The sequence below is a fragment of the Sciurus carolinensis genome, chromosome 2 (genome assembly GCF_902686445.1).
Source record: "Sciurus carolinensis chromosome 2, mSciCar1.2, whole genome shotgun sequence".
NCBI lineage: Eukaryota > Metazoa > Chordata > Mammalia > Rodentia > Sciuridae > Sciurus > Sciurus carolinensis.
Genome location: NC_062214.1, coordinates 164,027,827 through 164,041,796, shown reverse-complemented (window position 1 = coordinate 164,041,796; position 13,970 = coordinate 164,027,827). Strand labels below are relative to the sequence as shown.

General features: G+C 54.7%; 2 protein-coding genes across 11 annotated transcripts in view; one reads left to right on the top strand and one right to left on the bottom strand.

The window, feature by feature from the left end:
• Sptb (spectrin beta, erythrocytic) overlaps positions 1-3,095 on the top strand; it is a 117,333-nt gene extending 114,238 nt beyond the window's left edge. For both annotated transcript variants that reach the window (XM_047538086.1, XM_047538088.1), the window contains exon 36: positions 57-3,095. In XM_047538086.1, coding sequence (XP_047394042.1) covers positions 57-224 — 168 coding nt within the window. In that variant the 3' untranslated portion in view covers positions 225-3,095. The remainder of the gene's footprint in view (positions 1-56) is intronic.
• A 1,244-nt stretch (positions 3,096-4,339) lies between these two features.
• Plekhg3 (pleckstrin homology and RhoGEF domain containing G3) overlaps positions 4,340-13,970 on the bottom strand; it is a 42,959-nt gene continuing 33,328 nt past the window's right edge. For 4 of the 9 annotated variants that reach the window (XM_047541382.1, XM_047541383.1, XM_047541378.1 and 1 more), the window contains exons 13-18: positions 12,052-12,090; positions 11,671-11,693; positions 10,837-11,199; positions 10,219-10,332; positions 6,279-7,698; positions 4,340-5,830 (exon numbers count right to left, since the gene is read on the bottom strand). In XM_047541382.1, the coding sequence (XP_047397338.1) occupies positions 5,103-5,830; positions 6,279-7,698; positions 10,219-10,332; positions 10,837-11,199; positions 11,671-11,693; positions 12,052-12,090 (2,687 nt within the window). In that variant the 3' untranslated portion in view covers positions 4,340-5,102. The remainder of the gene's footprint in view (positions 5,831-6,278; positions 7,699-10,218; positions 10,333-10,836; positions 11,200-11,670; positions 11,694-12,051; positions 12,091-13,970) is intronic. The other 5 variants (XM_047541379.1, XM_047541380.1, XM_047541387.1 and 2 more) reach the window with 5 other exon arrangements.

Here is a 13,970-nt window from a genome sequence, read left to right as displayed (position 1 = left end):
AATAGGCAGTCCCAGAAGCAGTCCCTGGACTTGGGCCTGATGCTCCCACCCCCTAGGAGGAGATGCTGTCCTGGCTACAAGGCGTAAGCACCGCCATCAACGAGTCCCAGAGCATCCGTGTCAAGACGCAGAGCCTGCCCCTGCCCTCCCTCACTGGCCCGGATGCCAGTCTTGGCAAGAAGGACAAGGAGAAGAGATTCAGCTTCTTCCCCAAAAAGAAATAGCAGCCGGTGGCCCCCGCTGGTGGGGCCAGCCAGGCAGGCACAGCGGTGCATCGGGGCACACAGACCGGGCACCTGAGGCCGTGGGCCCTGACCTCTGCAGTGGATGGTCCTCCTCCCGCCTCCTGCCCACCAGCTCGAGAGTTGCCAGGCCAGCTCCTGGGGCCCCATGCTGTGCTGCAATAGCTGCCTTTGCGCCCTGCCTGGCAGCCCCGACGCCTGCCAACATGCCCTCTGCCCGCGGCACAGGCAGCTTGGCTGCAGGGGGCAGGAAACGGTTCCCGAGGTGCATGCCCTCCTCTCTCTGCATCCCCATAAAAGCAGAAGGTGGCTGATGGAGTTCCTCCAATGCTGCCCACTCCTACAGCAAGTCATGCCTGGGGTCACCTCCCATGTGGTCACAGCCAGGAAAGGGGAAGGAAAAGGAAGGGAGACACTGGCAATGCCTGACCTGCCCTTTAGGGGAATGAGGAAGGAGACTTGACGAGCGGGCACAGAGCCCTGGCCCTGGGCAAGGGGCTGCTGGGGGACTGAGGGGACAAGGAGGAATGCAGCCTCAGGTGCCGCCAGTCACCTCCCCACTGGGCTCTCTCAGAACTGGGTCCCCCTCAGGACCAGCATATCCTTTCCTCTCCCCTTCTCCCACCAGGGGGGAAAAAGCCCCCTCTCATCTTGTGGGTCCTGAAGGAGCCTCCTGCTGCCCCTGGAGCCCTTTCTTGCTACCAGCCCAGGCTGAAGGAGGGAGGACCAGCAGTTCTCAGACCATTCCTCTTTGAAAACCCTAGTCAGAGCTTAGGGCTCAGGGCTCGGACCTGAGGGAGGGACAGACAGATCCCACACTGCCTAAGGCTCAGCCTCTCCATGCTGGGATCCTTCCCACTCCCAGGAGCAACCAAGCCAGCAATATGTTAGATGCAGGCCCTCTGAGGATCCAGAGTAGGCCCCCAGATATGGGATGGGTACCCCAGCGCCTGGAGTAAAGCATGCCAAAGTCCAATGCCCACTGTGTCCCGTCTGCAGCTGGTGCCATCCAAGGCTACTGACTCACCAGAGAGCCAGGTTATCAGAGTGGAGTGGCAAATGCGGCCATGCCTTGGTAGTAACACCATCTGACACAACTACCACGGGGCAGCTGGGATACATGCTGGGGCCAGAGAGGTGAGGTTGTGCCCCCTCTTGATCAGTTTCTATTAAAGGCCTGGCCTTGGGTTCTGAGACACATAGAGATTACCAAACATCTACCAACCCCCCTCCAAACACTAACAGGGGCTCTGCAATCTCTGTCCCCATGCTGTGGAGGGGAGAAGTCACAGGTTCCATGAGTCATTCCCACCACTCTACTCTGAAAGCAATACAGCTCCAGCCCAGCATCTTAACTGGGGTTAGGTTCAAAAGAGGGGTCAAGTTAGAGGCAGCAGGTGTTCTCCCCTAGGGAGACTGTAAGGGTTCCCAGGTTCCACAGCCATTTTTTCTATTGCCTTCCCCATGGGAAGGAACCTTGGCTTTGTGGAGATGAATCGGGTAAGACTCAGGGAGAAGCCACACAGGCAGATGTGAGTTAGGAGGTCTTCCCAGGAACCTATAGTGCTGGCCAGGGCAAGTACAGCTCAGACAGCACTGGAACCACAGCAGGGAATAAGTTACCCAATGGAGCCTGGTCTCCCACCTCTATAGTGAGGGTCTTCATTTGGCTTCAACTCATAGGACCCTATGACCCTCTGCTTCTACAGGAGCCTGGTGTGTACCATTAGTCAGTCTCTGTCTACTGCTGGGGAAATTAAGGCTGGAAGATGACTATACTCACCTGGCAGTACAAAAGGCCTTTGGTGCATTCAAGGGCATATCCAGTTCTGGGGCAGAGAGCAGGCTTCTTGCTGTGGGCAGAAGGTGGCAAGCAGCTCTCAACTATTTCCCTGGATCAGTAGGGAGCCAACAGATAAAGGTCCACCCTCTCCCCTCCATGTATGCCCAAGTAGCACTAGAAGTGAGGAATTTCCAGCGAGCAACTCCACAGAGTAAAGAAAGGGCTCCATGGAAGAGCTAGAATTTCACCACCCCAGGTCCCCGGGCTCGGGCAAGGGCAGCCAGCTGCATGTGACTCATCATCTAGCGCCAGCTCCCCACGCATCTTGCCCACATCACCCAAGTCCCGAGACGCTCAACCAACTGGACTGACATTGCAAGTGCTCAACTTCGGGAGACCCTATGCCACTCCAGGACTGAGCTCTCCTGGGGCCCTGGCAATGTTTCTTTTTTTTTCTTTTTTCCCTCATATTTTCTACTTTGCAGTCTTTTCCTTGACAGCATTTCCAAATTAGGTTGACACAGCTCCAGTCCACACCAGCAAAACAGGCTTCCTCCCCAGGGCAGCTTAGAGGAAGCTCCTTCTGGGCATGTCAGGCATTCTCCTTCCCACTTTTCTTCCCCTTTGTCCCTGGCCTCAGCTGACTCCAGCTGAGGGGGGAGTGGAGGGTCCTGGGGCTCCCCCTACTCCCTATTTTCACTAGCACCCATAACAGGAAGCCTGTGTCAGGCTCGGCTTCCCCTCTACTCCACCCCTCCTTTCTGCCTGTGGGAGGGCAATCAGGTCCCCTAGCCTGGTCCTGGATCTCCTTGCTCCCTCAGTGGGAGGGGGCAGAGATCCAGAAGAGAAAGAGACCAGCTGGCCACATGGCTTGGTCCCGTGGACAAGCACGCTCAGGGAGGATGCAAGAGAGGAGGCAGCTGCAGAGGAATGCAACCTGTTGGGTACAGACTATGCCATCTGGGGCTGGCCCTGGGGCCGGCTGGGCCTTGTCCTCCACCTGCTCAAATGTGCTTCCACCAACCAGAGGAAACCCATTTACTAGTTTTTCTAATAAATCAATAACGCTCCACATTTGTCTGTTTCTTATTTGACTAGCCTCATTTCCCTTTGAACTGGGCCACAGAGGGCCCGCACCATGAAGACAAAGGGACGGCTAGGTTCTGACCTGTGCCTGGCACCAGACCCTGGGCCCCTCCTGAGACCCTAAGCCAAGCTTCCTTCAACTAGAAGGTCTAGGCCAATCGGTTCAGGCCTCACTGGATATCAGCGTCCCCATCCTCTGTGCCGGGATCCATTTATAGAAGGGCAGTTTCATTTGGTCTGGGTAGATGGAAACTGGCACAGCCAGGTTTCAAAAGGCTCCCAGATGATTCTAATGGGCAGCCAATAAGACCCTCTGCCCTGGCCTTGGCCCACATCCTGAAGAGGGAGTTTGAGAAGCAGAAGCTCAACCATCACCTTCAATCTGTATAGAGGAAAGGGCAAGAGTCGTGGTGACAGAGTTAGCTGGTGGCAAGGCTGGGATGTAAGTCTGAGTCACCTGTCTAGTACACCTGTGGCTCCCCAGTGTTGTATCCCAGGACTGGCCTGGGAGGAGCCAGCTCTCTCCTCAGTGACTGTGGACATGACCACAGGAAATTCAGGGCAGCTGGTAGGACACAGGCTAATTTCCCTGCCCTGCTTCTGCACAGGAGACTCACCTCTGGTCTTCCCTTGACCTCAGGACTCATGTTCAGGTCAAGTACAACCTCCTAGGTCAGAAGACTCAAGGGCCCTGACTCTGCGAGCCTACGGGAACACTTATCCACCTGGGCCCTGCAGTCTCTTCCTCTCCAACCCCAGTCAGAACAAACTGGGCAAAATGAGACTGGTCCTCCATGAAGAAGGGGCAAAAATCCCAGTTAGAAATAGGGAGGCATCCCTAGCCCTTCTGAACCCAGACTTTTCCAATAATGTGATGCAAACAGAGGATCCATCCCAGCAAAATACATTTGCACTCCTCACCCAATGTAGCAAGTCACTTGAGGACATTCCCAGGGCCCAAGTTTGGAATCCCTGCCTCCTGAGATGCTTTCTGGGATGCCTTCTGGGACTGGAGAGGGGAAGATGAGTACAAGGCACCAGATAAGGGTAACTTTTTAGAAAATGTCCCATTTGCCCCAGCACCCCCCCCCCCCACACACACTTTTTAGCACAATTTTGGCCCTAGAGGAAGAGAGCTAATGGCGGGCATGTGAGGCTCTCTTCCCCAGACAGGACACCAGGCCGTGGGTAGACAGAGAAGCAGAAGTAGCAGAGAACAAGCTCCTTTCTGTACATCCTGCTGTCCCTGCCTGCCCCACGAGCATCCTGGTGCCTGGATGACCAATGTGTGTCCCTGCCTACTCTAAGACATCCTTAGTCCACAAGCAACTCTCCCCACTTCCCACCAAGCCCAGGAAGGAGGCCGCACACAGGTTGTTGGTCAGCAGTGGTTATTGCACCATTGGCACACAGTGAAATGTGTATACATTAGCGACAACCACAGGGACAGCAAGTCAACCCTCAAAAGTACCTGAACTAAGTCGGTTACATTCTTCACGGGAGGGGAATAAACAGCAGGGTGCATACTCACTTGCACACACATACCACAGGATGGAAAGCAATAAATTATGGGCCTCATTCCTGCCTGGGTCCTAAGAAAAGGCACACTTAAAGAATAAAGCCTGCCCGGGCAACTCCCAGGTCTCCCCCCGTGGGTCCTCAGCCTGGCAGTGGCAGGCCAAGGGCCTGAGCAGTGCTTGCTCTCCCTGGGCAGAGGTGAGCTTAAATATTTGGCTTCTTACCAGAGAAATATTTACAAGGGAAGCGGGACGCACGACTCATCTGGGCCCGAGGAAAGGTGTCTGGAGCCCCCAGAGAGCACCAGCACACAAAACAGGCTGCAGGTGAGGTCGCGCACACACACTGGGGCGCTCCTCTAGGAGAGCAGGGGCGGCCTTCACAAGAGCAAAGGGCGCGTGTGAGCCCAGACATGGGGGAGGTATACCAGGTTCTTCCACACCAGCATGGCTCCTGCCCCCCAAAGGAGTCGGTCAACCCACAGAGTTCAAGGCCTGGAATTTCTCCCTCAGGTTTCTCACTCTACTCTGTTTTCTTGGGTCTGCTGGGTCCCCGGGACCGTCTTCCTTTGACCCATACTCTGCAGACTCCTGGAAATGTTGGCCTTGTGCCCCTGTGGCTGCTGGTGAGCGTGGTCCCTGCCCACCGTCCTCCTCATCCAGCCCTGCAGTGGGGTTGGGAAGGGGTTCCTTCTCCATGACAATCACCCGCCGGTTGTTCTCCAGGGTGAGGTCTGCAGTGACATACAGGGCTTCACCTCCATTCAGCCGGCTTTGAGGCGGCAACACAGGAGGTGGGGACTGGGCACCTCCCTGGCTCCTCTTGGTGCTCAGGCTGCAGCAGCGGCCCACCCTGCCCGACAGAGGGGGCTCCACCATGTTCTCAGGCACAGAGTGGCTCCGGTTGACTGGCGGGACACGAGGCCGGCTTCCCTCGGCCTGGACAGCCTCGTCGTGGGAGGCATACTTGGAGCAGAGCTCTCGGACATCGGGCCAGTTGAAAGTCTCAGTGTCGAAGGGGCTGAGGGGACTCCGAGTGTAGGGCCGGCCCCCAGGTGAGGTGGTTCTCGGGCTGGCAGCAGAAGGACTGAAGGAGAAGCGGCGTGGCGACGTCTCCCCAGCAGAGGAGGGTTTGGGGGGGCTGTGCTCTTGGGCCACCAGCTGCTCGTAGCTGAAGAGGGAGAGCAAGGGCCTTCTCCTGCCTGAGGAGAGAGTGAGCGGCATGAATGGCTGTGAGAGGAGGAGCCCACAGGGAGGGCCCCTGGCTGCCCTCTGCTCACTTCCAGGTGAGGCTGGTTCCTGGGGCAACCAATTCCATCAACCATTACTGTCCCTTTATCAAGGGCAACAGGAGGAACGAACCAAAGACAGTGGGGGAAAGGGGCCAGGAGTCAAAGGAAGAGATGAGAGTTCTGCTCTCATCCTGACCACATTCCTCCCTGTGCTCCACGGCAAGGGCTGTGGGCGGTACTTAGAGGGCTCACCCAGAGGCACCGGCTTAGCCTTGAGTGCTGGACCAGAGGCCAGGACTCACCCCATGTCAGTGGTGCTGGGGGTCCAGCCCTCTCTTTGACCTGGGCTCTTTAGAAGTCACTTTCCCCAGGTTCCCAAATGACTTTTTCACCCCCCAGACCATCGCCCCCATCATACCTTTGTCACCTGATAGGTCTCCAGCCTCCTCCTGTGGGCAGGGAGTGGTGGGGCTCTTCCTGTCCCTCTCAGGAGCTGCCTTTTCCCACTGCACTGGCGGCCTGGCTGTCATCGACTTGATGTTCTTGATCCGGAGGCTGTACTGGCGGGCCAGCTGGTAGACCTTGTTCTTGACACGCTCACTCATGTGGCTGTCCATCACGTGAGAGAGCTGCATGATGCGGGGGTGCAGTGGGGTGACCAGCTCCCCCTGGGCACTGTTGCTCAGCTCCTTCACCAGTTCTTTCAGCTCTCGAGCCAGGTGGGCTGGGCTGGGCCGCTCGGTAGGGGAGGCACTTTCTGGTGAGGCGGTAGCCGACTCCTCTGTGATGGCCCCCAGCTCATGCTCCTCCAAAATGAAGAGCGGCTCTTGTAGGTCAAAGCCATTGGCCTGGCCCTGGCCTTGGCCCGTCCGGGGGCTTGCCTCAGCAGACTCCATTCTCTCCCACATCTTCACAATTTCAGAAGATGGACGGAACTCAGCATCTGTGATAGGAGCAGAGTCCCCTGTTCCCACCTGGCTGGGTCCTGGGAGATCAAACAGGGCCCACGAGGCTGGTCGGGAGCCCCCCTGCCTCTTGTACCCCACTGGAGCTGCTGGCTCTTGGTCTGGCCTGGGAAGGTTGTTGAACCTGGAGACGGAGTTTCTCACCAGTCCTTTGGGGATGTAGGAGAGACTCTCCCGGCGCCGGACGCTGAAGCCTGCATCGTGGTGCTCTGCGTTTTCATAGTAGCTCTTAATTTTGTCCAGCAATAACCTGTCCTGGGTAGAGAGTGCGGATTCCTTCTTCTTGCAGGAAGACCTGTCAGGCTCCACAGGGCAGCCTGCACTTGGGGGTTCTGTCCCATTGACAGAAGGGCCACTCTCTGTGGTCGCCCCTGTGCTGATGTCCACTTCTGGGGTGGGCTGGGAGCTGAGGGAGTCCGTGGTGCTGCCCCACCGGGTCAGGCCCTTCTCACTGCCCTCTAGGCTGAGCACACTGCTGCTCCGGCTGACCAGCCGTGGTGTCCCAAAGCCACTGGACTTGCCATCCTCCAGTGCCAGGCTGCTCCGCCGAGAGAAGCTGCTGACAAAACGCTCAGCAATGACACTGGCCTGGTCTAGCACAGAGGGTGGCAGGAGGCTCTCTGGCTCCTGGACTGTCCCCATTTCCTCCTCCTCCTCCTCACTGCTCAGGGTCTTAAGGTCCTCGTTGCTGTCAGCCACCACTAAGTCCACCATGTCACCTGGGTGGTCCATCTCCAGCAGCCCCTGGTGGGTATCAAGCTGTGTTTCCAGGATCTCTGGAGACTCTGCATCTGAAGGCATGTCCTCGGTGCTGGGACCTTCCACGGCAGTAAAGACCTCCTGCTCCGTCCCAAGCTCAGGGTCTGGCTCAACCTGAGACACAGCAGAGAGAGCTCCCGTGAGTAAAAAGCCTCCTTCAAGAGTCTGGGAGACAGAGGATGGCGCGGCGGCTCACAGCCCAGTGAGAGGGCCTGCAGGGTAGGGCTGGAGACAATCAAGGTGAGTGTGACTCAGAAGGAGGGTGATAGGTCCTCAGAGAAAGGAAAATGACGGTGCTGCTTTTTGGTTCTGTTTTGTTTTGTTGGTACTGGGGATTTAACCCAGGGACGCTTTACCACTGAGTCACACCCCCAGTCCTTTTTGTTCTTCATTTTAAGACAGGGTCTCACTAAGTTGCCAAGGTTGGCCTCAAACTTGTGATCCCGTTTCAGCCTCCTGAGCTGCTGGGATTACTGGCGTGCACTACCCTGCCTAGCAATGACGGTGTTCTTCAGTCACCCCGCTGTTAGGGTGCTGGGCTCATGTCCTCACACCAAGGAAATCCTGAGGAATGGGGAAGGGCAGGGACACCTCTCGGTGGAGCTTGTGAACTACAGGCACAAGATGGAGATTTAACACTATGCCAGGTACTGCCCCCGACGCCCAGGGACTGGCTGTCACTGAGCCAGGGCACTAGAAATCCCCAGTCTGAAATAAGGCTCCTGTTCAAGTTCTTGAGGCTCCAGACTCAGGCCTAAGCTACATGAGAGGACATTCCAACTTCCCTGAGGGACCAGGGCCTCCGTGGGATGTCAGTAAGGAGGGCAACACAACCCGTGCTAGAACCCTGTTAGACTGTTGAGGACAGGGAATTGGCTTCTATCAGCCAGGCCCAGCGCCTGTGGGCCCAGCACAAACGCATATGCCGGGGCTGGGGTTGTGGCTCAATGGTAGAGTGCTTGCCTAGCACATAGGAGGCACTGGGTTCGATCCTCAACACTGCATAAAAATAGATAAAATGAAGGTCCATCAATATCTAAAAATGAATGAATGAATGAATGAATGAATGCATATGCCCAACAGATGGGCAAGGAAAGAGGCAAATTTGAGAATTCCCTCTTGACCACCAACCGAAACAGGGCTAGTCTAAATTGAGGATACATTTCAAAGACTTTGTATAAAAAAAGGTTAAAGTGCATCCATAACATGTTAAAATATTTTGGACCTATGGGATTAAATAAAATACACTGCTGAAATTAATTCACCTATTTAACTTTCTGCCACAGCGATTGGAAAACTGAAATTACACATGGGGTTTACATTCTATTATTACTGCACAGTACCACTTCCTATGGTCTGAATGATGGTGTCACTCTAAAATTGATGTGGGAGAACCTAACACCCAGTGTAACAGCATTAAGGGGCTATGACTTTGGAGAATTGATTAGGTCATGGGGGATCCTCCCTCATGAATGGAATTAGTGCAAGAAGGGAACATATTTGAAGGGGAGAGTAGTCCCTCACTAGATATAAAATCTGCCAGTCCCTTGATCTTGGACCTTCCAGCTTGCAGGATTATGAACAATAAATTTGTTGTTCTTTGTAGTACTGGGGATTGGACCCAGGGGTGCTCTACCATTGAGCTACACCCCCAACCCTTTTCATTTTTTGAGACTGGGTCTTGCTAAGTTGCTGAGGCTGGCCTCAAACTTGCAATCATCCTGCCTCAGTCTCCCAAGTCACTAGGATTACAGGTATGTACCACTGCACCCAACAAATTTCTGTTGTTTTATAAGCACCCAATCTAAGGTATAGCAGCTCAAACAGACAAGGACATCATGTTCTATCCTTATCCAGTGTCATCCAGCTTCTCAGTCGTCTCCTGGCTAGGAGGTGCAACCTGGGGTCTAGCCTTAGTTCATGATCTTTTCCCTGTAACTTTGGGAGTCAGCTGGACTTGCCATCCAAAAGAGGTGGTAGAGGTAGAACAATGTAGAGGAGGAGGAGGAGGAGGAGGAGGAGGAGGAGGAGTAGCAGCAAAGGAGTCAGCTCCATACAACCCACAGTCAGAAGGAGGTAGGAGAAGAGGAAGGTGGGCCTCTGAGCCAGAAATCCAGATCTGCTCTTAGCTCGGCCCAGTTGCAGCCCACCACTCAACATTTCAGAGCCTCTTTTCCTTCTAGAGCTATTACAGGGGAAGAAGAGACAAAAGATAGACGTAGGAGGTGTCCAACAGATGTCAATACCCTACTCCTTTGTCCAGGTGGCTGCAGGAGTGATTTAAATGTCTGGCAGGCTGGTAAGGGCAGAGCCTTCTGCCCTCCACAGGTGATCTAGCTAAGAAGACCTGAAGTCCTGGTTCACTTCCATTAGCTGTGTCCCTTGGCATGGGACTGCATCTGTCTCAAGGAGAGGTCATCTTTTTTATAAATTATGGAAAGGGCTATCTATTCACCAAACCATACACCCTAGACTAGACAGGTCTCCTGAAGGAGTAAGAGTTCTGGGGAGGTGAGGAAGCCCTGTTCTCACGGGCCCAGTGGGACACTCCCTGCCTGAAAGACCTGCCTGCAAACCTGGAGACTGGGGTTCCAGGCACCCCCACATTATCTCCATTCCACTTGCTGCACTCACCTCTGGCAGGGAAGAGACAGACTCAAAGCTCAGATGCTTCTCAGCACTGGTTGGAGAGCGGTTGCTGGGCCTTCTGCAGCTCTTGGGGCCTTCAGACTCCCTGTGTCCCTTCCCCTGAAGCAAGAAGAGGTCAGTCATCAATTCCAGGACAACTAGAGCAGGTCCCTTCTGCATCCCAACATGGACAGCACGTCCCACACCCTGAGGAGATTGGGCTGCCCTGAGCTAGCCCTGGACCCGAGACATTCCAGAGCACCTGAACCACCAGGCCCGGGCCGTAGAAAGCCTTGCCAGGTGTGCAGCTTTGGAAAAGCCCAGCCACTTTTCCTTCCAGGCCAAGTGCCCTTGACCTTTCTCAGCCCTGCTGTGTGCTGGTGTCTCCTCCCCCACTCCCCTTACCCCATTAGTCCTACTCAGTGGGTTAGTGCCCAGTCCTGGAACAGCGCATGCTGGGGACTCACCGGGGCATGACAATAAGTGAGGAGGTTAAGACCAAGAAGAGCTGACAGGAGTGAAGAAACAGGGCGGGGTGGGGAGGGGACAGGAGGGGACTCTCAGATGGGCATGCATGAGCCAGGGAACATGCAAGGAGGAGGGGAGATCAAAGAGACACCTCACCATAGCACCCCGGGAGAAAAGTAAAGCGTTGGCTCGATAGTGCCAGCAGTGGAGGGCGGCCAGCAGGGAGCTGGCAAAGTCGGCTACCTGCTCTGCCACTGCCAGACTTTCCTCCTCCTCCTCCTCCTCCTCCTCCTCCGAGCCTGGGGGCTCCGGCCTGGCCCCCTTCTCGCTGCCTTCATGCCCTTCCAGGTCCTCCAGAGAGACCGGAAAGGCCTGCTCCTCCTCCTCCTCCTCCTCCTCCTCCACCTCCTCCTCCTCTTCCTCCTGCTCCTCTTGGGCAGCCCCTTCAACCTCTGGCTGCAGGCCCCGTGTATGGAGGGGCTGCCCAAAGTCCAGGAGGGCAGCAGCACTGCCTGCATGCTGTGCGGAGCACAAGAGCCCTCGTGACCAGCCTTGTGAGCAACCTCCTCTCCTCCCCACAGGAAACTGGGCAGCGGGTGAGGGGGCTTCACATGGACAGCCACACCCATGTGCCCAGCCTCCACCTCCATGGGGTTCCAGTGAGGAGGGGGGGCGCTTCATGGCCGGGAGGCTGGGATCAAGTTGGGAACACAGGCCCTGAAGAAGCCTGACCACCTCAGAAAGGGAAAACTGAGAGAGGATCCAGGCTGAGCAGGCTACCCCCAGGATACCCTCCAGAAGAGGGTATTAAAAGGCAAAGATCTTATTCATCCCTGTGACCCTTGTGCCAGAGCCTGGCACACAACAGGTGTTGACAGGTATGTGGTGAATGAAGACGGTAAGAGTAGCGGGGCGGGCTGACCTGGGCCATCCCCCCACCCTGGGTCCTGCCAGCCCCTCCTCCCGGGCCTCCGCACCCCCCGGCCTTACCTTCATTCCCGCTGCTCTGGCTGCTGATACCACCACCAGGTTCCCAGCACATGGGTGAAGGGCAGGGGAGGGGAAAAGACCAATAAGCAAGAGAAAAAGCCTCTTTTGAGAAGCGAGAGCCCAAAGGGAAGCCTGAGGGCTCCTACTCCTAAGACCCTTCACCCAGTCTCCTGGGATGAATGGCTCACAGACAGTCAGGAGCACAGGTCTGTGCCTGCCGCCTGGCTCCTGCTGTTGCGGAGTACAAGACGTGCATGTTGAAGGAGAGCTCAAGCCCCTCCGCAGATGACAGGAGGAACAGAGACTGGGTCCCCGCAACCTACTCTCCACAGTCCCCACCCAGAGCTCCCTGCAAATGCCATCCACCCCTCCCACGCTCACCTTTCTCATTTAGTTGCCTGAGCATGTGTCTGGTCGGCTCTGAGGAGGAACACAAATGGGCAGAGTCAGCACAAGCCAGGAAACAGCGACACCTGGCCTGCATCCCACGCTCACAGCACCAAGACCCATCACCAGCTCAAAGTCCCTTTGGCTCACCTCCAGCAGCCCTAGGGCCCCAGGGAGGCTCCCTCCACACTGTCACCAAGCCTCCTCACACCTTGCCTACAGGGAAGCAGGGCATGGGCCACTCCCATCCTGCTACAGAGCCCCACAGCGCAGCACTTTACCCCAGTCCCTGCCTTCGCATACCCACCCAGGGCCTGGGTTCTAAAGCCACACAGAAGGGACGGACTCCATGCTGCCCCTCAGACCAGTCAGCCACATCTCCACCTGGCGCCCATCTTCCTCTCTTGCAAAGACCACATCAGCACACTAGCTACAACCCCAGCAAGCCCCTTCGTAGCACCCCAGCTGGAAAGTGGAGGTCGCACCCGACTTTCTACGGCCCTTAAGGCCTGACATCACGAAGCCTTGCTGCCTGTTGGGGACTGTTGCCCAGCTGGATGAGGGGTGACCAGGCTCTGGGGATAGGACACAAAACACATCCATTAGGCTGGTGGTGCCACTGCCCCCTACCCCAGCTTTTCTGGGGGCAGACCTGAGGGGTAGAAAGACCTTTTCTCAAGAGATCCCTCTACGGAGCCCCTAGCCTACCCCCATCTTTGCCCAACTGGCTTTAAGTAGGAGGCTTAGGGCTGGCCACAATTTTCTAAAAACTTGGAGCTGAGATCTCTTAGCTGACCCTTGTCAGGTGAGCAGACTGAAAAACTTCTTTTCTCCTGAGACACACACACATATGTATATACGCTCTAACTGCATTGATATAAGTAAACACCTCACTGCTTTTGAACTGAGAACTAGAGTATGTTCTATTCTTTCATTTTAAAACTTGAATATTTAACAGGGGCTGAAGATGTAGCTCAGTGGCAAAGCACTTGCCTAGCACATGTGAAGCCCTGGGTCTGATACCCAGTACCATCAAAAAACTATATATACATACATATACATATATACATACATATACATGTACACACACACACACACACACACACATATATATATATATATATATTTTTTTTTTTTTTTTAAAGAACAGATTAAATGTAGTAATAAACCTTACTTAACCTATAGTGCACATGTCTGTCCAACTCTGTTCTTTGGAAGGAGAAAAGACCCTGAGGAAGGCAGAGTAGTTGGCTAAGCCCAGGCACTAGGTCCTTGCGGGTGGCCTGAGGGCCCCCTCTCAGCAACTCTCTAGTCTGGTTTTATCCACAGTTTCCATAAGTTCCATCAATTGCTTTCTAACACAGAGAAGGAGGAAGAAGAAATACTACCGACAAACATACTAAGACTAAGACTTCCTTCAAAACACCTTTTAGTGTTATGGAAGAACTATCATGATGAACACACATCTCAAATGCAGGCTGTCTCTATGGCAACCCACAGCAGCCCACCCCAGGGTTTCTGGAACATCTGGCAGCTCCCACCCTATCAGGGGTGCTGCACCAGTTCCAGAAAAGGAAAGTTCAAGTGTGGCCTGCACCCTCTATTCTAAATGGCTCAAGAGTATAAAACATGTTTCAAAAAGATGTCTATTGGGGAGGAGGCGGGGGAAAGAAAGATAATAGAATGAGACAAATGTCATTACCCTATGTCCATGTATGATTACATAAATGGTATGATTCTACTTCATGTACAACCAGAGAAATGATAGTTGTACCCCATTTGTGTACAATGAATCAAAAATAAATAAATAAATAAATAAATAAATAAAGGTACTTGTGTCAGGAGTTCATGTGCACAACTGGCCTTTGCAAATATACAGAGATCAAACTCCTGCCTCTGACAGGGTCTTGCCT